The 25,220-nt window shown below is 37.2% G+C and overlaps 3 protein-coding genes across 3 annotated transcripts; 1 reads left to right on the plus strand and 2 right to left on the minus strand.

Annotated features, from left to right (window-relative positions):
* atpsckmt (fATP synthase c subunit lysine N-methyltransferase) lies at positions 1-5,587 on the minus strand. The gene is made up of 4 exons (XM_079819141.1): positions 4,881-5,587; positions 3,311-3,448; positions 443-493; positions 1-347 (listed from the first exon to the last, which is right to left on the minus strand). Exons 1-4 carry the CDS (start codon positions 5,157-5,159, stop codon positions 141-143), a joined length of 675 nt encoding a protein of 224 aa, XP_079675267.1. The 5' UTR covers positions 5,160-5,587; the 3' UTR covers positions 1-140.
* A 246-nt stretch (positions 5,588-5,833) lies between these two features.
* Positions 5,834-18,155, minus strand: LOC307127724 (neuropilin and tolloid-like protein 1). The gene is made up of 9 exons (XM_079819142.1): positions 17,833-18,155; positions 17,233-17,301; positions 16,984-17,118; positions 16,658-16,906; positions 11,227-11,268; positions 11,017-11,144; positions 10,668-10,896; positions 10,361-10,474; positions 5,834-8,174 (listed from the first exon to the last, which is right to left on the minus strand). Exons 1-9 carry the CDS (start codon positions 17,858-17,860, stop codon positions 7,591-7,593), a joined length of 1,578 nt encoding a protein of 525 aa, XP_079675268.1. The 5' UTR covers positions 17,861-18,155; the 3' UTR covers positions 5,834-7,590.
* A 2,269-nt stretch (positions 18,156-20,424) lies between these two features.
* On the plus strand, positions 20,425-24,045 carry cbln2a (cerebellin 2a precursor). The gene is made up of 3 exons (XM_079819059.1): positions 20,425-20,859; positions 20,961-21,080; positions 22,002-24,045. The coding sequence occupies exons 1-3, from the start codon at positions 20,572-20,574 to the stop codon at positions 22,197-22,199; spliced, it is 606 nt and encodes a 201-aa protein (XP_079675185.1). The 5' UTR covers positions 20,425-20,571; the 3' UTR covers positions 22,200-24,045.
* The last annotated feature ends 1,175 nt before the right edge of the window (positions 24,046-25,220 follow it).

Here is a 25,220-nt window from a genome sequence, read left to right on the forward strand (position 1 = left end):
TAGATTTTTTCACTTTTTACTCAAACAAAGGGATATTTTATTACAAGCATATAAGAACACCAAACTTGTCTGAATTTTACAATGACATTACAGGGACAAAATGTCAATATTGTAAAGAAAGAAAGATTTGTTTTCCTAGTTCATCGCTGCTGAGGCATCTCTTGTGTTTCGCTGTCTTTATCGTTTCTGATATGTGGTTTGAATGTCTTGGCATTATAAACCCACACAGCGTCAATTCCCTCTCCAGCAACATCATCAGGTGTCCAAGTGGGAAAAGGAAAGCGACAAGCTACTACTTTGGCTGAACTCTGGAGCTCTGTTTGAAGCTTGACTTCAAGCTGGTCCATCTGTAAAGAAATAAAAATTGTAAACAATGTTTGTCAGATCTTTGATTAGATGCATTATCAGGGAAACACACATATTGATATTAAATATATATTACCATTTGAGGAACCCCAAAGATGACCACATTGGAGTACTCTGAAAAACTGACCTATGGAAGAAGGACAGTTTGAGTCACCATGAAATAAAAATCCACATATTTTTATGGATAAAGCAGTATTTATTATAAATTATTTATCCGTGCACATCATTATTTTTGTAAAAGTCATGTGCCCTCGTAATCTTTAATCAAAATAACTGCCCCTCCCTTTTTCAACAACAACTCTTCTCTGATGACTTACTGGCACAAGGGCGAGACAACCTGTCACTCACATGAGATCGCAGCAATAGCAAACCACAAAGATCCAATGAGTTGTCAAGACCAGTCCAAACTTTTTTTTTTGTTCAAGAAGCTGTTTCACTTATTTATAGAAGTCGCTATAGGGAAGAAAACACTAATCGCAACTTCCGTTTCACACTGACTTTAAAGGCGAATTACAAATGGAAAGGGGACGCCATTTGTTAGGAAATTCCAAATGAAAGTGAACACCTGAATCCCTTCACAAAGGGCCCTTTCACAAGTCAGTTAGTGAAGGGTACATGCAATGATCAAGGAAGCATTTTTTTTAGTTTATGGTCATGTGATCCAGGGTGGCAAATCCTCACAATTCATTTTAAAGGGTTAGTTTACCCAAAATGTTTAATTTTGTCATAATTTACTTGCACTTGTGTCATTCATCTCATGTAAGATTAATCATCTTTGGATCACAAATGAAGATCTTTTTAATAAAATCTGAGCCAGTTTGGTACTCTCCATTGACAGCTACGGCGACTACCACTTTAACACTTCAAAAAGTTCATAAAGATGTCCAATTTTTCTGAAAATAGACTCGATCGCTTTATATGATTAAAAGACTTAATTTAGGCTTTTACTCACATATAAACATTTATCAGTGAACATAAACAGAAGCTCAACTGGACCTGCTTAAAGGGATAGTTCACCCAAAAATGAAAATCCTGTCATCGTTTACAGCAGCCATTGACTACCATAATGGGGGGGGGGGAAACAAGACATCTGCTTGGTTACAAACATTCTTCCAAACATCTTTGTGTTTAGCAGAAGCAGTGTTGGGGAAAGTTACTTTGAAAAGTAATGCATTACAATATTGCATTACTCCCTTAAAAAGTAACTAATTGAGTTACTTAGTTACTTTTTAAGAAAAGTAATGTGTTACGCTACTTTTGCGTTACTTTTTCTCACTTGGCCTGGGCTTGTTTTTGTTTACAACAAAAAAGTTATATTTTTGTGCAACGGTAAAGACCTCTTCATACCAAAATTGAAATAATAAGCCCCAGGCTGAGGTAAAAATGCAGATTCACGCATGAACAGTAGAGGGCGCAGCTCTGCTGCCATTCTGGAGAATGGGAGAATAGGATGCAGGAGAAAAAAGTTTTAACAATAAAAACAAAAAATCTAGTAATTTTCATCATCAAAGGTCAGCAGCAAGACATTGGTAAATTAAATATAAAGGTAGATAATGCATAAAAATAGTTGTTTTATTTAACATTTAATTATTGGAGGTTTGCATAGTACTCTGATTTTGCATTTGACTGATTTTATTCATTTTGAGGAGTACAGAATCTTTTTTGAGCAAGTGAGAGAAATAAATGCTCACATTTAGTCTAGAACTACAATAACCATCATGTTCACACACAACGCCTCTGCACTTATTTTTCTCAACATGGGGGCAGGAGAGCTGTCAGTCAAATTAATGTGAAAAAGTAACTCAGATATTTTGTTGTAAATTTGAAAAGTAATGCGTTACTTTACTAGTTACTTGGAAAAAGTAATATTATTATGTAACTCAAGTTACTTGTAATGCGTTACCCCCAACACTGAGCAGAAGTAAGAAATTAATACAGGTTTGGAACAACTTGAGGGCGAGTAAATGATGACAATTTTCATTTTTGGGTGAACTATCCCTTTGACGTGCTAGAACAAACCTCATTGGTTCTTGTGGAAGCTTAAATGTGCTGTGTAACACACGAGAATGAACCTTGGTTATCGCACGTCAAGCAAACATGCTTGATCTTACGTTTATCATCACTGATGATCTTTATGAACTTTTTGAAGTGTCAAAGTTGCATCTACACAATGGAGGTATTTCAGATTTTTATTAAAAATATATTCATTTGTGTTCCGGAGATAAAATAAATTCTTAGGGGTTTGGAACGACATGGGTGAGTAAATGGTGAAAGAATGTTCATTTTTGGGTAACCCTTTAAAGCTAGATGACAGGAGAGTTAGAGTTAACGTATTAACAGAATATATTGAGTGTTTTGTTTTATTTGTGATATTTTACACACATTATGTTATACATTAAATTTGAAGTTTAAATAGGTTTCATAGGTAAGAAATTAGTTCAATAGTAGATGCGTTATGAAGTGTTGACTTGCAGTGTCCAAACAAGAGAGTGCAAGCTTTAAAGTTGAGAGCAGAAATGGAACACACAATAGGTTATATATAAAGTATATCTATGAAACTTCATATAAAATGTTTATTTATTTGCAACAATTCTATTAACAGAAATAATAAGAAATTCCTATTGTAAGAACAGCTAATAGACTGATGGACACCGCGCTGCAATGTCATAGAAGCATTCCAGATGAAGATAATGAGGAAATTATCTTTCATTGCTACCTTCACCAAATGCTTTTCAAACAGCTATGAAACAGAAGTGTCCTGCTCCCTCCAAAGTCCCCAGTTCAAGGGCTCTGCCCTTCAGAGTGAGTAGGGCACAGGGATGCTCACATGACATTTGTAATACATGTACTATGACTTCATACAAATTGATCTGTAGTTGCTTAAATCAATTGATTGTAAATACAAAGAAGATCCACATTTAGATTATGATTGACCTGTTCTCACCTTCCAAAGGTCTGAAAGATAAAAAGACGTGCTGTGATGAACTCCTTCCCTCCAGGCTTTGTAACGAGAGTACCAGACCAGCCATGGGTTCAGCTCAAACCCAACTGCCTTGAAGCCTCTTTTTGCTGCAGCGATAACCTACACCAAACCAGGAATAATATTCTTAGGATATTCTGCGATAATGGTTCAACTATAAACAGGATAATTAATGCCGCCTTCGCGTGATATCGCAAACTTCCAACATCCCACTTCCGAAGTCGTGGTTACGAGGCGAGACTATCGCATTCAAATTTGACTTGAGAGGGAGTTCATGTCCAATTCTTCACCCTCCGGTTACCCTCAAATCTAGTAACATTTGTTACCCACTGGGGTCAATTTGACCCCAGTAATTTAAACCTCCAGAATATGATTTTTTTTTTTTTTTTTTTTTTAGAAAGGTTTATGTCTCAGGTCATTTATGTCTAACAGCATATCTGGTGGGCCCTGGAACCATTTTGATGACATTAGCAGCACTATGGCTACCCTGTCATTCACGTGGTGGGGCAGCACCATAATAAAGTGAACTACTAGTGGTTCTCGCAATACTAGAGGTATGGTTTGGTTAGATTAGATTAGAGCCCTAAATCAGAGGGAAGTTGTTTGAATGTTACATATACAATTATAGCATGTTATAGTGACCTCAATAAAACAACCTAAACAAATGGGTGTAATATTTTGATATCTCATGTTTTATACAGCTAAAAGAGCCTGGGGTCAAATTGACCCCAAAGAACACAGATGCTACAAAATGTGTACAGGACATTACAAAAATATCATCATGTTAATTTTATGTTTACAGAGTTGTCCCATTAAATTAGGAAAAGTCATTCAATCTAAAGCAAAAAAAAAAAGATGTCAATCGTGTTTTTACAGATGTTAAACATTGAATGGGGTCAAATTGACCCCAAAGATAATAGGAGGGTTAGGAAACTAGTAGTTACGATTATTCCGATAGCACGGGAAGGCAGCATAACTAACATCGGTACTGTTATATAGTTAAATGGTAATGTTGATATATTTACGGTACTGAATAATATTATATGTGTTAGAGCAGGGGTTTTCAAACTTTATGATGCCAAGGACCCCCAAATATGAACCTTTTATGAGGGACCCCCTTCCTAAAATCCATCTATATATTTTAAAATTGGATATACTTAATGTTGGATGTATAAACCTGAAGAAGAACATTTTCAACTAAAAATTATTTGTATAAGTTATGTTATTTCTTACATAAGCCTACTGCGTTAAGAATACTGCCTTATACAACCCCAGTGACTATAGTGAGAAAAACAAAAACAGGTACAGGGCAAACACATACAATTATGTAAAGTACGTATATGGCAAGAAAAGAGAGAAACATTTAGAAATTAAACAGTTAGAATGTTCAGTAGACTTTATCTATATTTGCTTTGTCTTTTTATCCACTGAAACCTTCTGGAGGACCCCTAGTTTGAAAACCCCTGTTATAACCCCACTCAATAGAGAAAACTCAGAATAAATTAAAAAAAATAGTCCAAGTCAGGAAACTCACTATCCGTCCATCTCCGCTGCCGATATCCACCAGGGACCCTGATCTACTTTTCAAAACCGTTAGAACGTTTTCAATTTGTGTCCTTGTTGCAGGTACGAAAGGCAGACAAACCTTCCTCAATGCTGGTGCAACAAACGGTCCGGTCACTGCATACAGAGCGACCAATGACCCTCCGACGACACAAGTTGCAATAATACCGAGTCGTTTTTTAAAAGCACCAGCTGACCCCTGCTTATAAGTCTCTGAGCATGGATTTGATTCTGTGCCAAAGTCAGACATCCTGAAATGAATCAAGTGACCTCCTTACTGAATGCCCAATGACAGCACGGAGCTTTTGACAGATGTGCAATTACAAGCGGTCAGATACACAATAAACAAAACAGTTCAATAAAATAACACCGTCATTATATAGACACTTATATATTGACAACATATTCTATAGATATGGTATAAAACAACAACAGAACTTTCACATTATTCTACGAGACGATACACATGAGAATCTGTGCATCTACTTATTTGTCCGACGACCGACTGTGAAGTGTCATTAGTTCCACTCTCTGTCACTTCGTACAGATGGATATACAAGTACTATTAATTCATAAGCTAGTAAAAATAGGAGACTTGCAGAAACATAAAAACAAAATGTGGCTTAAGATTTACAGCCAGTTCATTTACAGTCCATTTATATGTGTATTTTTAAGAGTGGTGAAAGTTCCTCCCCTGCAATTACTTTTGTGTACCAGTGGGAGGCACTATTATGCGGCTCTTTACGCATCACGGCATCTGGCGGCTTCTATTTATTAACCTTAATGGCATTTGCGATAAAACAGCACTTTTAAATCGTATTTAAATATTATTATGACGAGGATTACACATTTTAGAAATGTTTACATGTGGTGCTTGACCACATCAAAATACTACCAATAGGCGAGGAAAGAGGATGCAGTGGAAAAAGAGCATTTTGTTCTACATTTTATTGTAATAATGCAATAAAATCAGACTGCATAACAACTGTGTGACTGCAAAACAACAAATTACTTTGTAATTTTATCAGTAATGTGATATGAGAATGAAACTTGGAGTATGAAGGGCAGCAAGGTATAAAAGAAGCACAGATATTCTCACACAGGCACAAAATCAATGAAAATACAAATAAATGACAACAAAATTAAATTAAACCACACAGTTTAAGAGAGAAGCCTGTCACAGATCACAAAAACAATGGTAAATATAACCATAAAAGTAATGATATCTTTTTATGCCATGTTTTAAATCAGGGTTTTTCAAACTTTATGATGCCAAGGACCCCCAAATTTGATGAACTTTTATGAGGGACCCCCTTCCTAAAATCCATCTATTTTTATGTACGAAAATTTTTTCTAAAAAGACTGTTAGATAAATAGTAAGTGTGACATTATAAATACAACATATTGTTTCCCAGCTTAAATTGGCTATTAATGTTGGACGTATAACCCCGAAGAAGAATATTTTCAATTAAAAATTATTGGTATAAGCAACTTTCACAACAAATGTATGTAAGCAGCGTACGTACTGTGTTAAGAAAACTGCCTTACAACCCCAGTGAGCGAGATAAAGGGGACTATAGGGAGAGAAACTCACTAGAAAGATACAAAGCAAACATACAATTCTGGAATGTTTACGGCAAGAAAGGAGAGATACATTTAGAAATTAAACCGTTAGAATATTCGGTAGACTTTATCCATTTTTGCTTTGTCTTTTTATTCTCTGAAATTTTCTGGGGACCCCTTAGAACCTTCTGGAGGACCCCGGACCCCAGTTTAAATAATATCCACACCAAACAGTATGAATTGAAATTATACATGATTCTGTGTCCTAATATAATTTCTTGATACTAGGAGTAAAATGAAAGTGCATAACGGTCATCAAATGATATGGACTAGACAGCGAGCGCACTGTCATAGGCAAAACAGGAAAAGAAAACCGACAGTAATACAGTTTAATGGTTCACATATACATTTAATGCATATACAGCCACGTTTGTTGATATTCCTGGATGGATGCAAAGTGATGAAAATGGAGTGACTAGAGAAGGAAATCTTGTCTGTCAACAAACAAAATGCTACAAATAAAACCCGAGACAAAAGACAATCTTTCCAAAAGCTGGGCTGATGTGCATGGAAAACCATTAAAGGTGCGGTATGTAGGATTGACCTAGTGGTTGAAATGGGTAGTGCAGTCCAAATTCAACATATTGGAGATATGCCCCGCCCCCTCCTATTCAGATTCGACGCTCACGCGGATTGCCAGCTTGAGGACACGCAACAGGAGCGAGCGCAATTGATAATGAAAGCCACACTATAAGTTGATGAGTTGATTTATCCGCGTTTTAATATGCTCTTGTTCTTGTTCGGCTTTTTAGGGCGGGTAGAATCTGCGATCTCTGACCCAGTTTAACTTGCTGGCTTCCATGGCAGTAATGCGCTGTGTTTTCCGCCATCTGGCAACCTGAGGTGTCGAATACTATTGGGTAAACTGGCAGTGTGCGATATCGCAAAGACCAAAACAAAAACAGTTTGCGGAACGCACATTTCAAAGTAAAATAACTGGCTGTTACTTTGTTTTTCTGAGAAACAAGTAGGTCAATTTAGCATGTTTCCTACATATCTGCAAGCATATTATGGTATTTTTATGCTTTAGTAAAGTGAAAAACTTACATACAGCACCTTTAAAAGTCATTGGATATTGACCGATGCACAGTTCTGTCCATTGCAGCTCGTCCGCGGCTGGTGGTGGGCCCATCATAAAGTTCATCATCCAGGTCGCACTCTTCAGCCCCGTCGTGCGAGTAGCTGTGCTTCATCACCAGAATATTCCTGCGGCCTGTAGGGGTTGCTTGCAGAGGGAACGGGGGTTGTGCTGACGCCTCCATCTCTGAGAGAATGGCAGCAGCGTCTCGCAGGCTGAGATCGGTGCGGCTGCCTCGGGTGCTGGACACCTGCGAGCCACAGTGGTGGCCGTGGATGCATTTGGAGGAGGTGCGCTGCAAATTGGGGAAATCCTCAGGCAAGACCTCACTATCGGATGAGGCTGCTTGCCGTAACGTGCACAGCTCGTAGTGCGGGGGTTCAAAGGCCTCGTGAAGCAAGGTGGGGTCAAATTCGTCCCTGCGGATTATGTATTTTTTCCGTGGCTGTTTTATTTGAATGATTATCGACACGGTGAGCAGGATAATCACCACTCCGCAGGTCACTCCAATAATGGTTACATTGGTATTATCAAGGCTGTCCAGGATAGTGGCTTTTCTTTTCTCTGTGTGAGAGGAGCATAAATACTGTATGTGGCATCATGTTTTGAACGTAGGAAAGGATTAAATGACAAATAATAAAATTACTATACGTTAACGTTCACAAGTTTGGGGTTGATAATATTTTTTCATGTTTTTGAAAGCTGTCTTTTGTGCTCATCGAGGCTGATCAAAAACACAGTAAAAACAGTAATATTCTGAAATATTATTACAATTTAAAATAGTTTTTGCGCATTAAGTGTAGTGTAGCCAACTAAAAAAGGGATAGTTCGTTCAAAAATGAAAATGCCGTCATAATTTACCTGTATAACGCAGAAGTCAAACCAAAATGTATTCAGACACCTTCAACAAATTTTCTCACATTATCTTCGCTATAGTTTAGAAAATGGTAATAAAAATGACAAGAGTTAGGCCCCGTCCACACGAAGCCAGAGCTTTCCCTATCCAATCTTTTTTCCCCTCGTTTCAAGAAATATCTGATTGTGTACACCAAGCGGCAACCTTCCGCAGTTTCTCTTGAAGCCAATACGGAAGTGACTTAAACTGCAATTCATCGACTGGCCGCTAGAGACAGGCTCCAGAAGGGAGCAGAATACATTGAGCTCCATGTTAAAATGCCCAACTTTACAGCTGAAAAAAACATGTTTACAGCCTGGGACACATTGTGGTTTTGGTCTAAATGGCTAATTTTGCCCTTCATGACAACTGTGAGGGGGGTGAATTTTTTTATAACTCATTTGTTTACATTATATAAAGCATTAAAGTTCTGCATAATTAAGGGCATGGCCACTTTGAGTGACAGGTGGATTGCCGTTTGTCTGCTGTCTGTTAGTCATCGCCTCACCTCAGCTCCGCCCACGTCCCGCCTCTTTCCCCATTTTCTATTATCCGGGAGTGACGCACGATGACGCGCTGCCAAGATGGCAACAGCCAGCTCGACCCTACTTTAAACTTCAAAACTACTCATCAGAATCCTATGGGTGACGTCACAGACACTACGTCCATATTTTTTTTACAGTCTATGGTGTACACACGAGCGCACTAAAACCGACTCAAAACGATGTAGTATACATGCCAGGCCAGTATGTGGCGCTGTAATTCTGCCACAGAAATACACTAAAAACGGAGAAGAAGAGTTGTGTCTAGAAGGGTTACAGCAATGGTAGGAAGTGAGGCAAAATCTCACAATAAAATAACAATATAAAATAAATTTGCTACTTACCAGATGTATTTTAATAACTCCTACACCTACACCTACCCCAACCCTAAACCCCTACCCTTACAATAATGCAAATACAGTAATTAAATGACGCAGTATTGATGTGCGCATGCCCAGTGGCTGTAGTTGTATCCCTGCGAGACGTGGTGTGATGACACGTTTCACAAAACATATACGGATTGGCTCTACACACGAATACGTGAGGGTGTCGTTTTCAGATTTATCCACTCTGGGAAATATCGGATTCATGCTCCCAAAACGCCGGATCCGTGTGGACGAAACGCTGATACAGTTCAATTTTTTTTACTCTCTGTGTTAAACTGTGTCAGAACAAATTAATCTTGATAATGTCAGATAAGTTTGATAGAAAGGTATGTAATGGATTACATTCAACCAATCATCTGTCAGCTGTTAAATCTCAGTACACAATTAGATAATACCGATTTAGCTCAACCAATTACCAAGCAATGCTTCATTTTGTTCAGTCTGTGGTGTAAAGCTCTCATTAGCAAATAAAGGAAGAACACTTCAGGTCAAAGTGTCTGAATCATTTTGGTCCCAATTTTTACTGGTAGTCGACTTTTAGGTATAATATGTCACAGTTTACTTTATTTTGCTATCCTCACGTACATAAATGAACTACAGTGTCCTGCACCCACTAGCAAAAATGTATATGTTTTTTGGGGGGGTTGACTATATGTGTCTTCAATTATGTTTTGGACCCCAATTGACTTTCATTGTATTAACAAAAACGGTATTATTTCGTTTTTCTAAATATTTTCTTTTATATTCCACAGAAGAAAGAGTCAAATAGGTTTGGAATGACATGTGGGCAAGTAAATTATGACATTTTAATTTTTTGGACGAATATCCCTTTAATGTGCTTAACTTTGTACTTAATAAGTGGATTATTTAAATTAGCTTTGTAAGTACATTTGCAAGTGTTTCATTTTGGAATATGTGATTATATACCTTTGCATCCATTCTCATCCCAGGGATAGACACAGTTTTGGATACCATTGCACACCAATGTGTGGTTAATACACATGTTGCTATGGCAGAAGAATGCGTCTCCATCACATGGAGCTGAAAAGCAAAATGATAATTAAAGAAGGAACCTGAGACACCACCATATCATGCAGTTAAAACTGCTGAAGTGACTCAGTACAGCACTCATAATGTGTTATGAGGTAAATCACAACTTTAATTCTAGAAAGCAAGCTATATGTGCTGCTAAAATGTGTTAGGAGAAAAAAAAAGAACTGATTTAATGACTCACGCTCGCGGAAGGTGGTGAAGAGGATACGGAATCGGCTCCTGCGACTGGTCTCATCGGCCCACATGCGAATCACACCTAATGAAGTCAGCAGCATCACGTCATTGGCCACCGTGCTGCAGAATTTATTCCTCAGATGCTCCACCGAGCTGCTCCCATCATACACCGCCACAAAGTTACGCTTGCACTCGTTCGAGTTCTGCATCTCATAATCCAGGAAGCGCAAATAGATCTGTGCAGGAGACACATTTATATCGATTTGTTCGTTTTCTAATTAAACATAATAGAGAAAACCTAGCTTAGACCAACATGTTAGGTTTTAATTTCCTTGAATAGTTGAATAGAGGTTTACCTTAGAGCCAGGAGGAGCTCTTATGAACCACCTGCAGTCTACAGCCTCTGTCTGCAGCGCTTTGCCCTCTTTCGCAACCATTACAGACTCCACAATGCCCTCCGGTCCGCTCATCTCAAACTCACAAACTACAGCATGAAAACACAGTTATGTCTTGTGAACTTGCTTTGATATGCAGAGAGGGGAAACTTAAAAAAACATTTCACTTACTTGGAAGAGGTGGTTGAACTCCAAGGTCCTTGAACTCAGGATCTGCAAAATATACAGAGTGGAGTGAGTTATTAAGTATTCAAATAAGGCCTTAATCTGTTTACATGGTTATATGACACACAAAATCACAAGTGATTTCATATTCACATAAAGCCGGGTGCACACAGTGCGATTTTGGCCCCAATTTGGCCGTCTGAGACAAATTTAGCAAATCCTAAAAGATTCCTCTGATCCTAGGCTAAAATCTGAAGTCTTTGAATGTTAGTTTGACATGTTCACCGACAGCAGATTAATGGCTGCTGTGATTTCACCTCAGACGAAATTCTGGCAGTGTCAGAAGATTTGACGACCGTCAAATTGTCTTTGTTTTCCAAGACAAACCATGACCATAAATGAGCGCTGGAGATTTCTTTGTAGCCACCATTTCAATCCCGCGTCATTGATTGATGATATAAAACTCCGGACGATTTTTCTTGCGTGCGTCCATTTTAATGCACCTTGACTATCGTACAGTCTGACACTAATGACAGCATAGGTCTTACAGTGTGACATGGCTTACAGCGGGGATCATGTCCATTAAGTCTGACAAGGAACAATCGTAAAGGACTATTATAAATCGCACAGTGTGCACTTGGCTTAAGTGACTTCAGTTCACACAATACTGTCCTAATTATCAAACTGAGTGGATTGTTGTTGTTGTTGTTGTTGTTGAAAAGATCTCTGCAAAGCAGCATTAATTCAAAGATTTATGTCATGTTGTTTACCATCAAAAAACACTGGCTATCCCAAATTATCTGTCTGTGAAAGTGGGTTTAGCAAGGAAAGAAATGCTAGTTACGAAGCCTGGTGAGGACCAGCATGCAAAACAGTGTACGTACACTACCGTCCAAAAGTGTACGTTTAGTAAGATTTGGATTTGAACAACTGTTTCAACTTAGATAATAATGCGAGATGTTCCTCGAGCAGCAAATCATCATATTAGAATGATTTCTGAAGGATCATGTGACACTGAAGACTGGAGTAATGACGCTGAAAATTCAGGTTTGCCACCACAGGGATAAATTACATTTTAAAATAGAAAACTATTTAAATTGTAATGTTTTACAAAATTACTGGTTTTACTTTGTCTGGCTATCACCAGACCAAGCTCAATCTTTTAACCCTCTGGGGTTCTTCGGCTCAAAAATGACCCGAAGCATTTAAAAAAAAAAAATGTAAAAATCGTAGCTTCATTGGAATGGTCCGAAACTTGTTGACTTTATTGGTACTTGGCATATGAACACCCAAAAAAATTGGGGACAGGATTTGAAAAGTCAAAGTGGTCGTAAAAAAAAATAGTCACACTCAGGACCTTCGAGTCAAAAATGACCCCCATAGGAAATGAATGGGAAATTGGCAAAAAATATGAAAATACAGAGTTTTTTTGTGCATACAATCTACAAATCAGCCAGGATGCAGAAAAAAAGGACTCAACAGTGAAGGGGTGAATCTCTTAAACATCAAGAGTGCAAAACAGACAAAATAACTCACACACACACACACAAAAACACAATTAGCTTTTGAAATGGCACGTGCTCATTTGTGTGTGCGTGTGTTTTTGAGTGTGTGTGTGTGAGTTTTTTTGACCCAAAGTTTTTTTTTTGCCTATTTTTTTTACGACCACTTAGACTTAGACTTTTCAAATCCTGTCCTCATTTTTTTTTGGGTGTTCATATACCAAGTACCAATGAAGTCACCAAGTTTCGGACCATTCCAATGAAGCTACGATTTAAAAAATTTTTTTATAAAACGCAATATCCACTATAGTGGTAAAAATGTGCTATTGCTTGATAAAAAGGCTCAATGTGTCCACCGGATGGCACCGATCTCATTTAAAAAATTGCTTTCATGAGGCCTAGGCTTGACTCTAAAATGAAATACAGCTTTAATTAAAAAAAAAAAAAAAAAAAAAAAAAAAAAAAAAATATATATATATATATATATATATATATATATATATATATATATATATATATATATATATATATATATATATATATATATATATATATATACATTTTTTATTATATTCAATGGGAAAAAATGGGTCGTAATTTTGCATAAATATTAATTATAAATCATAAAATTATCTCAAAACACCAAAAAGAAAAGAAAAATATTATTGAACAAAAATATATTTAATTGATTTTACTCAAATCTTTTTTATCTTAATGCCGCCCTCCGGGTCATTTTTGACCCGCAGGTCCCGAGTGTGACCCTTAAATGAAGAACCCCAGAAGGTTAAGATTGAACATTAGTCTGGGGAATCTGCTCTGTAGTTTCTACTGCACAAGAGGCGTGATCAACGGGCATAGTTCAAATGACTCTGTGCACAATTGGATAGTCCTTCAACCAATCAGACCACAAGAGGCATGATCAATGGGCATAGTTCAAATGACTCTGTACGCAATTGGATAGTCCTTCAACCAATCAGACCAACGAGCCATTGCTTCTCTATCCGTCAATGTGTTAAACCCCCCAATAGCGCACCAGGTGGATAAGCCGGTTTGTGATTGGTCCCCGTAAAATTTGTAACAGAATCAGGATAGAAATGTGTACAGGCAGCAGATCGGGCTGGGTTTACCGAGTCTAGGTTTTACTGTATTTTTGATTAAATAATGCAGCCTTTGTGAGCATACGAGACTTCTTTCAAAAACCAACCCCAAACCTCTGGATGGTAGGCTGCATTATTTCTTCCTAAGAACATGGGAAACATTTTAAAAACAGACGTCATTTTATTTCCCTGATGGTTTCGAAGACAAACACAGATAAATAAAACACGTGGTTTACTTCTCTCCCTGACCTTGAAGAACTTCTATCCCAGCACAATCATTTATTTTCTTTCAGCCTAATAACTGAAACACATGGGATTAGGGAATGAGAATGATGTCCTGAGGCTTGAGTCATGATTGTACGTGGATTAATAATCCCCGCACCAGCCTCACACAGATTAGGCTGCACAGAGTGAGGACACAAAGTAATAAGATGTAGGTGTGCGTACAGAAGCCTGTTTGTATTTATTATATTTTTGTACACGTTTTTTTAGGCTTAAACCATTAATAGGCTCTGGCCATGAGTTTATAACTAGATCGAATCTATCAATTCCCCCCAAAAAAGTCCTTTAGGGTTTCAATCTAAAATCATTTAGGGATTCGCCATAATCCTCTCGTGTTTTCTTACCTCTGCTACAGCTTGGCTAAGATTATTTATGATGATGTAACAGGACGCATGGATGTAGGTCTCTGATAAATCTCTGATGTGCAGGATGGTATTTTACAGTATTCTAATCAATTGATTGTAATACTAAAATAGTAGTTTCCGCAGTGTGTAGATGTCAGTTCTTGGTGGTGATGCATTGATTTTGTATGCTTCCTTTATTTCCGGGCTCCTAAAATTCACAGGGCTCAAAATGATGTTATTGCAAGCCCCCCTCCACCAGGTTCTCCCTCATGTCCCTGCTTCTTTACCTAAATACTGTTTACCTGCCTGTGATGGACAAGCTTGAATTTAAGTCCAGCCAAATTAAGTCATGGCGGACATCACGGCTGTCTCAAACACTCACTTTTGATTTTACTTGTGGCTATGAATTCAAAAATATTCAGCCAAAAGATTTATGACCCCTTTGCAACCCAACAGAAATGCATAAAACAAATTATTTTGGCCATCCCATACACTCTTAAAAACCAAGAATCTTCATTGGCATTGATGGTACAATGAAGAACCTTCATCATCCATGAAATCTTTCCGTTGGACACAGTGGAATTAGGTTCTTTAGATTATACAATGTTCTTAAAGGGTTAGTTCACCCAAAAAGGAAAATTCTGTCATTAATTACTCACCCTCATGTCGTTCGACACTCGTAAGACCTCCGTTCATATTCGGAACACAAATGAAGATATTTTAGTTGAAAGCTGATGGTTGAGAAAGGCTTCAGATAGGCCTCCATTGGCATTCAGTACATTTACACTCCCAAGACCCATAAAAGGCACTTAAAACGTCGTTACAAAGTCGATCTCACCACAGCGACTCTACAATAATTTTACAATGCGACGACAATAGTTTTTGTGCGCAAAAAAAAATCTAAATAACACCTTTATCCAACTTGTTATTGCCTTCCGTGTATGCCTCCACGACGCATGCGCGAGAATATGATGCAGATCCGGCGTTCAGACACATGACCCAGAAGCGATTTGTTTACAATCAGAGGAAGACGCGCGTATCTAAGCTGTTGAATTCTACATTGATCGTGCTTTAGGTCTCAGCGTAGTTCTCAATATGGGGCTTAAGTGTGCATTTCATGGATTCCCGAAAGCTGACGCTACGTCATATTCTCGCGCATGCGTCGTGGAGGCACACACGGAAGACAATAACAAGCTGGATAAAGGTGTTATTTAGATTTTTTTTTTGCGCACAAAAACTATTGTCGTGGCATCGTAAAATTATTGTAGAGTCACTGTGGTGAGATGGACTTTGTAACGACGTTTTAAGTGCCTTTTATGGGTCTTGGGAGTGTAAATGTACTGAATGCCAATGGAGGCCTATCTGAAGCCTTTCTCAGCCATCAGCTTTCAACAAAAATATCTTCATTTGTGTTCCGAATATGAACGGAGGTCTTACGGGTGTCGAACGACATGAGGGTGAGGAATTAATGACAGAATTTTCCTTTTTGGGTGAACTAACCCTTTAACACTAAGAATTTTTTTTTTAAGAACTGTTCACTGGAAGGATCTTTGGGGAACCCACAATGGCTCTTCTACGGCATGACTGCAAAACCTTTATTTGGAACATTTTGGAACCTTAATTTTTCTAGAGTGTAGATTTTCAAAAGGATTTGCTAAAGCTGAAGTAGAAGGACAGAGCTCAGGACATGGAGCAGACTGAGTGTGCTCCTCTGAAGACAAGCTTTCATTAACTGGGATCAGAGACATCACAAACCTCCCCCACTCAGCTGCTGCATGTGTGCCTGTACTACAAATGCAGAGCTATCAGACCTGAGCACTGAACACAGCATTTACCAAAACAAGTAGGGTTCTTACTAAGGATGAACCTCCCATACGAAACCATATATAACAATATATGCAGTCCAAAATCACAAAATCCACAATTGATTCAAAACGCAATTTTAACCTGTAACATGTTGAACATTTTAAAACAAGGAAACTTAAAAAATTAATAAAAAATATTTCAGATTTCGTCGCTAATCAAAAAAGTACATTTGTGACTCTGTACAGACAGTCGGTCAGGAACAAGATGCTCCAAATCATGATCTGGACTACATGTTCATCAAGTTTTACAAAACTTGTATAAAGCAATGGATTGGTGTACACAGATATATACTCAGACAGGAACCCTCCTAGCCTGCATATACTGATGACACAAACACTACTCTTACCTTGAGTGAAATTGTACCGAGCTGAAAATCCTGTGGCTTCTAGTTCACCATCTGCCACAAATTTTAACCAAAGGTATCGTCCACTGGACTTAACATAGGTCGGGCTCTCTTGTCCACAGTAACGGCCGATGATAGGAGAAAAGCTGAAGGGTCCATCCCTGACTTCGATGTGGTCAAACTTACACTCCCACGATGGCTCAATAGCGTACTTTTCATCAAAATACAGGTCGATGCATTGCCTTGGAGAAGCTATGGCACAATTCAAACTTCTAGTTAGATATGGAAATATAACTCATTAACAATAGTCCAAATGTAAGCTGAATAACCTTCAATTATGTAAATGCATTCTCGGTCAGGAGGATATTTCTCAGGATAGTTGGGAGATGTAAAAAGTCCTCCTTCAGACTCTTTGACCCAAGTACCGCACAACCCCGCCGGTGTCACACCTGAGTTGTTTTCAACTGAAGAGACAAAGCGAGATGAGATTAAAACTAATATACAATGCGCATTGCTAGAATCAATCAATGCTGTTGCCCACTTCTTGTCTGTCATTATTGTTAATGAGAGATAGTTACCTACAGCTCTCTTCGGTGGTGCTGTTGGTGCTCCGGAAAATCCAAGGTTGACAAGACTTGCAACAACTGCTAAAATGAATAATTATCAGAGATAACGATGGTCAAGAATAGCTTGCTTCATGCTTAAACGTGCCAATACGTCTTTCTAATGTACAGTATATACATTTAGTGATTATACTGTAGTATGACTGGCGTTTTTTCCCCACTGCAATGTCAAAATTGTGGCCAACATACACTTCGATGTTTTCTCATTCAATTATGACAGGTTTCTGTATGTCCCTCAGAGTACACCAGTAAAAAGTAAATAACAAATAAATATTCAATAAGTAACGACTTGTTGATCTGCGTTTTACAACTTTTTTTTACAACTGCGTTCTGACTGCCACTTATCACTTGTTTTAGTGTATACTATACTAGCCTACTTGCTTTCGTGTGAACATTGCGAACAGAATTACACATATAAAATAAGGATATGGCTTAAACTTAAAGGGAATCATGCATGTATTGTTCCCAATGGGTTACTTGGACGATAGCAATAAATGAAACATACCATTTGTGTTCGTTTTTAAAGGCTAACGCACTGTTTTGATATTTACTCACCAACGAGCAGTTTCACCCGCGGCACCATGATTCTCCCCAAGGGTTTCAACTTTGAATTCCATGAAATGCGAATAGTAGTGGATGAATTTTAGAGGAAATATAGCCACAATATAAAGCAGTCCGTCTTAAGAAGAGGCTGCTTAAATGACACGATTCCAATTATGTGAGATTCAATGCAACAATAAAAAAATGAACTATTCCCTCACGGTGTAGTTGAAGACTTGTTTGAGGTTGAACACATCTGCGTAATCCGCCTCCGTGCACAGGAGACCTGCGGACACGAAGAGTGGATTAACACTAACAGGATCCCTTCTCTCGTATGTGGACAGACTTTGCTAACATCGTCGTGAATATTCTAAATCCAGTACCCTGTCTCAGATGAAGTTTTTCCAAGGGATGTTAACCAATGGTTTGCTGATTAAAGTAGTTGGCTACTTTGTGCACTTTGAAATATGTTTGTTGAATTGTCGTGTGCAAAGTTCCTAGTAGGTAGGTAGGCTATAGCCTTTGACGATCGAATTTTATTTATTTAATGTGGGTAGACCAACCAAGTTTGTGTAAAAAAAAAAGAAAAGAGAAATGGGGAGGACAAAGTAACACTAATATGGTCCCAAATGCCTTCTGCTAAACTGGAATCCTCTGTGGGACTGCTTTTCACCAGCATCTTGTAACAGAAGAACTAATGGATGCTGCAGAACACAGAGAATTACTGCAAAAGAACCGGCTGTGATTCAACAATGATTCAATTAGCACACTGTGCCATTTAACAAATTATTGATTGAAAAGGTGTGGCACTGTATGAAATGTGTGGTGTGCAATATGATTAATATAAACCATCTGCAGCAAATGTGCATTAAAGAATAGCCCATAATCACACTTTAACAGCATGTAAAACTGGTGCATACCCCAACTCATTTAAAGCTGTAGCAAAAAGTTACTCTACAAAATATGTAACATAAAGCCACATACTACACAAAAATGTATTTACAGTTTCTGCACTGACCATTAAAGCATATTTTATTTTCATGAGGTTAAGTCTCAATTCTGCTTGAAATTTGAAACAGAGAAGTGAAATTAGGTAGTCTGTATATAAATGTCCTGTTTTAAAGACAAAAACAACCATGTTTTTAATAATTATATCATGCTATCTTTCTAACCTTTATGCAAATGTTGCTGGCTGTAGATATCTTTTTAATATATGCCTACTGTCATTTTTAGTAACCCTAGTTTTGAGAGTTGCTACTTTTGTAGTTTTCTGCTCAAGTTGAGATGGCAAGTTGTCCTTGTGTAACATGCAAATCTAAATCTAAACAGCATTTTGCTAATTTGTTTATAATTATTATGCATACAGCCTTTATGAACTCATATTTATTAAGAGGCTGTATACTTATAGGCCTATACTTGTATTTTTAAAAATTAATTTGTGCACTGCAAGCCCAATGAATGGGTGAAGGCAAAAATGGTGCCCAGTTACAGGATCTATATGTATACTATTTTAACCAGAGTTGGGTGCAATGCATTACTATGTTATTAATTACAAGTAATTTAATTTACTTGAGATTACTCTTATTTTTTTCTGCAGCCTAATATAAAATTTAAATTTGATGTCTAATGTTAAAATGTATTAATTCTTTAGATACTTTAATCCTTTAAATACTAAATAGCCTACTTTGGTCAGTTCAAGTATAATTTATTTATTAATATTTTCATATAATTTATTTGAATGAAATAAAAGAGCAGTTCCATATCTATCCTTGTATTGTGTTTACTTGTCATGGTTGATATGGGATTTAGAAGTATAATTAGTAATAAATAATGCAATACTTTAGAGATAGAAATTAGTACAGTAATCTAATTACACTGTTAAAGATGTAATTAGCTAGTAATTAATTAGGCTACTTTTTAGAATAATTTACCCAACGCTGATTTTTAACCTATAAAATCTTGATGTTGCCCGTCCTTTGCACGTTTGTGTTATGATTTAGTCATTCCCTTAGGTTTATAGCCTACATATTTCATTTGATTAACAGCTGCATGTGTGGATTCAAATTTGAAGCGCTAAATACTTCGCTAGTTTTAATATAATGCGTTAATATCTTTTTACAACCACTGGATGGAGCAATAGCACATCATATTCGTTTTTTGAAACACCTCAAGAACAAACAATGGGATGTCACCAGTGGACAGCCATTGCCTCTTTAGGCTATATTACATTACATTGAATTTAATTTAGCCATAAATGCTGAACAGACCTCTTAAAGTTAAGTATAGTAGTAGCCTATAACAAGCCATTTATTTTACAGTAAATTGGATACAGTATTTTTTGGAGTATTCATTCAACGCTCATCCTTCCAGTGACAGATTAACCGTCTACTGTTTTGTCTTAATTAGTAGGTTCGTGATGGTTGTCAAAGCACGATTAGTATAGGCTATTAAGGTTATTATAATTATTTATGTGTAGCCTAGTTTAGCTGTGATGCATCATTTTTGGATTTGAACTTGATTTGAAATGATTGCGCAATAAACTTTAGCACATGGTGAACAATTTGGGCGTTTTCAAATAAGGCGTGCGCACGGTGTGTTTGAGAGAGAGAGAGAGAGAGAGAGAGAGAGAGAGAGAGAGAGAGAGAGAGAGAGAGAGAGAGAGAGAGAGAGAGAGAGAGAGAGAGAGAGATGCTGTCGTCTTCACTGATCTCCTAAGAGTGTCCGTTAGTATTTTTTGCTCTCTCTTCCACAGTCATGTTGAGAGCCAGGGGACAGGGCTCTTTGGCCGTGCTGGCCTCCACCCTTCTTTTGGGATGCGGCGTTGTGTTTTCCCTCGGACAGAATGACACAGAACCGGTAGTTCTGGAAGGAAAATGTTTAGTTGTGTGCGACTCGAACCCGTCGGCCGAAGGTGGAGTGACCTCGTCGTTTGGGATATCTGTCCGGGCTGCTGGAGCTAAAGTGGCTTTTTCTGCTGTCAGAGGAACTAACCATGAACCATCAGAAATGAGTAACAAGTCCATGACAATCTACTTTGATCAGGTCAGACTCTTTCACATTCACGCATATCTGTGAGTTAAGTTGGCTGTAACATTTTTCCCCCCAAACAATACGTTACTAAGTGGTTCCACACCTCTTTGCAGGTACTAGTAAACATTGGAAATCATTTCGATCTTAAGGCGAGTGTATTTCAAGCTCCTCGTCGAGGCATTTACAGCTTCAGCTTTCACGTTGTGAAGGTCTACAACCGACAGACAATCCAGGTGAGTCTATGTTTACGTTAACTTCTTTTTTTTATCATTGCAGATATTAATTATTCATTTCTGAATATTGCATTTGCTGCTGGTACCTTTTCCATTTTTACTCTTAGCCATTTATTTGACACTAATTCAAATATCTACTATGTCTTCCCGTTTTCTAAGTAGGCTATTTGAATAGCCTAGTATTTATTAGACACGCGTATTCCAATAGTAACACTTACTAGTAAGATTTTAATTGAACTGTATTGTACCTGACTAGTCATTTCATATGCCAAAACAATTTAGATAAGAAATGTTACTTGTAGGGATAGATACTTGTGTCTCATAAATATATGCTATATAGAAAATAACCACTTGCAAAGCTGGAATAGATGTTAGTAACTACAGTGTTAGTTACTTGTAACTAAGAAATAGTAACATTGGAATATGTATCAGCAACAATTGGAAGTCATAACTAGTCTAAAGGCAATATTTCAATTGGTAACTTCATACCAGTGAAAAAAAAAAAAATCACTGTTGGAAAAGTGACTAAAGGAATATTTGGTTACACATTATTTTAAGGTGTCACATTGTAATTATATTTAAGTAGTGAGTAACATTAACTACATGTACTTACTATAGGGTTAAGATTAGGAATAGGCTTGGTTTAGGGTTAGTTGCATGTAATTATGCATCATTTATAGTAATTGCTATAGAAACTACATGTGTAACAAGGACACTGTAAAATAGCGTGTTACCGAATATTTTTATGAATGTAATACTAGTGGCTAATTAAATTGACTTGAACAAGTAGAATCTAATGAACAGCTACAAGTGAAATTCAAAGGATACTTGTTACTATAAACCAGTTTAGTTTCATGAAGTAAAGGTTTATCTGGCTTGTTGTAATGCACCTGATCATATCTTGTGTTTCCATGTCATTAGGTCAACCTGATGCATAATGAATACCCAATAATATCTGCGTTTGCCGGTGACCAAGATGTGACCCGGGAGGCAGCGAGTAACAGTGTTCTTCTTCACCTGGAGCGTGAAGACAGACTCTATCTCAAACTAGAGAGAGGGAACCTCATGGGCGGCTGGAAGTACTCCACATTCTCTGGCTTCCTTGTTTTCCCTCTCTGATTGAACGCAGCCCAGACTGAAGACCAAGGGACATTTCCATATCTGCTTTGACAAATAAAGGTAGCACAGAGAACATGGAATGCGTTCTAGTTTATTTGATTTATAGTTAGGATCTGAAGAAATGTAATGAGTTTGTATGTATGTGTGTGTGTGTGTGCGTTTAACTATTTGTGAGATTTAAAAGCAAGTAGGACAGTGACAATATTTGGACCAATTGATGTCTGCGTATTGCTTTGGGAAAGAGTGATATCGTCAATGACATTTTTGCATTCGGGAGCATATTTTGCACGAATTGTGTTTTGTTGTGTGCTCGTCATTGTATTTTATAACCCTTATAAATTTGATGTTCAATATGAGCGAAGTAAGTACAAAAACAGACATTTCTCTTTAATCGTCGTAGTTTGGCTTAATGCATAGATAAGCAATGATATCTTGCATTTTTTATTACTTGAATGTAAATATACCATATCATAAACAGAAGGAATGTATTTAAAAAACTCATTTAGGACAATAAAGTCATTTAAGAGAGAGTGGAGGAAAGAGAAGAACTCTTCGCTGTCCATGGTGCTGAACAACAGCTGTCCGTCAAAAACTGCAATCTTGTCCAGTACACATATGAATGCTTTATTTAATGATTACATAGAAACACGCAGTGCAGCATTTAACATTTATCAGTTGTTTTGAGTACATACAGTACGTCGAACCTTTAATGGGCACATCTACAGATTCAAGTGGTGATTTTATAATCTTAAAAAGTTGTATTTAAGAGTCATTTTGTTCCAAGACTGTAAACATAAACTCTTAAAACTGATTTCTGATTAAGTCTATCAACAGGGGGCAGTTTTAGGAAAGCAACACCCGCCTACAGAGATCAATATGTGCACAAACTCGAAAGATATAGACACCGTGCAGATTTGTTGTCTCTTTATTTAGGGCAGGCCAATAGCATAGCATGTGTTTCTAGATTCAGTCTTACGCAACGGTGAACTTTAAAGATTTAACATTTATAGCTTTATATTTCAAGGCTTGGAAATGGGATGGAAATTAGGTAATTTATTACCATGGGCACAATTAAAAACTGTGAAGACAGCATTATTTGGAGGTGAAATGCAAATGTGATGAGGTACGGGAATGATGTGGGTGTAAAGTGTTAAACAGCGAAATATTCCTTCCAAGAGTAGAGCTCAAAAAGACACCAGCACATATTTTCACTGATCGAGACCGTGTCACATTTGATCGTATCATGGTATATACAGTGTGGGAAGTTTCAGGGGGTAACCAGTGGTTGTGTTAGATAATAATGAAACGTTTTATTTTACGTTTGACCTCACAATCAGACTTTTAAAAAGTCTTTAAAAAAGAAAGAAAGAAAAAACAATTTCTCTCTCTGGTCGGTCTTGTTACTGTCGTTTGATTTGGCTTGGAAGTAAACATCACCCAAAGGCGAAAAGCTGTCTAATGCCTCTATCTGACCTTTCCTTTTCATAAAGATGATGAAGAATGAAAGCATGACTCAACAGCACATGTCACTGCTAGGTCACTAAACATGACTTTGGTTTTGGGGAACAAAATGCAGAAATTGTTTTTATGCATAATTCTTTCATTTGTCCTTTAAGAATATAAATCTGGTTGCTGAAACATACTGAACTCTCTCTCACACACACACACATATGATATCCGATTAGCAATATTTATCCTGCCCATGTGTGTAAACATGTCATTCTCACCCCCAACAGTCATGATTTAATTACGGTAATTACTATGTTGCATGATTTCATAGACAAAGTTCACGCTTTACTCGTGGCTTGTACTACTGCGTGCTGGAGAATTAAACTGGCTTATAATGAATCTGCCTGCAGTCTTTATCTCATTCATATGCAAATGTGAGGCAAGGTCAGTCTACTTTATCATTAAATTGTTTATGCTGTCAATATCATTCTAGAGCCATGCCCGGTTATGTGACATGAAACTAATGGAAGAATAAGAATTATGCAGTGACTTAAAAAAAAAAAAAATGTTTTAGTTTCAAAAGTAGCCACCCTTTGTCTAGGACTCTGGGCTTCCCTCAACCAACTCCCTAAGGTGCATCCTGGGACACATTTTAAGCAGCATTTGGCCTGGTAAGCCGGACTCTTGTTGGCTGTTGCTCCATCACGATCCGGTCCAACTCCATTTGATTTGTTTATTTATTTTTTGTTAGATTTGCAAAGACAGAACCATTTAAGCACCTTGAAATACAATTTATAAGAATGTAAAACAAAAATATGAAATAAGTTAGATGCTCACCAAGACTGCATTTATGTAATAAAAAAGAAATACAGTAATATTGTGAAATATTTTTACAATTTAATATAGCTGTTTTCTATTTGAATATTTCTTCATGTGCTGGCAAAGCTGAATTGTCAGCGTCATTACTTCAGTCTTCAGTGTCACATGATCCTTCAGAAATCATTCTAATATGCTGATTTGGTGCCCAAGAAATATTTATTATCAAAGCTGATGATAATTTTTTTCCAGGATTCGCGATTTTCAAGTTGTGTAACATCATATATGTCTTCACTGTCACTTTTTGATCAATTTAATGCAACCTTGAAGAATAAAAGTATTATATCTAAAAAATAAAAATAAAAACGTACTGTAAAAAAAATCCCAGTAAAATTTACGGTAAAACACCGGCAGGTGTGGTTGCTAGAACTTTACGTAAAAAGTACGGCAGTAACGTTTTAAGTTTTACGGGACAGCGCTATATAATTTAAAGGTTTTTAATGTAATAATTACGGTTTAAAAACTTATTTTACAGTTCAAAACCGTGTAATTTAAAGGATTATATTGTAAAAATTACATGTACACTATAAAAAAATTACGCAAATAAAAACATATATCATTAACTGATATAATGTTAAATAATCAACCTATTGAGAAACTAATATCTGTTATGTCCCTTTGTTATATACTGACAACCGCCAATCACAGTGGTGATGTAAGTCACATGATGAATCAAAGCTCATCATCACAAGCAGA

This window comes from Gobio gobio (assembly GCF_949357685.1).
Source record: "Gobio gobio genome assembly, chromosome: 6".
Taxonomy (NCBI): Eukaryota; Metazoa; Chordata; class Actinopteri; order Cypriniformes; family Gobionidae; genus Gobio; species Gobio gobio.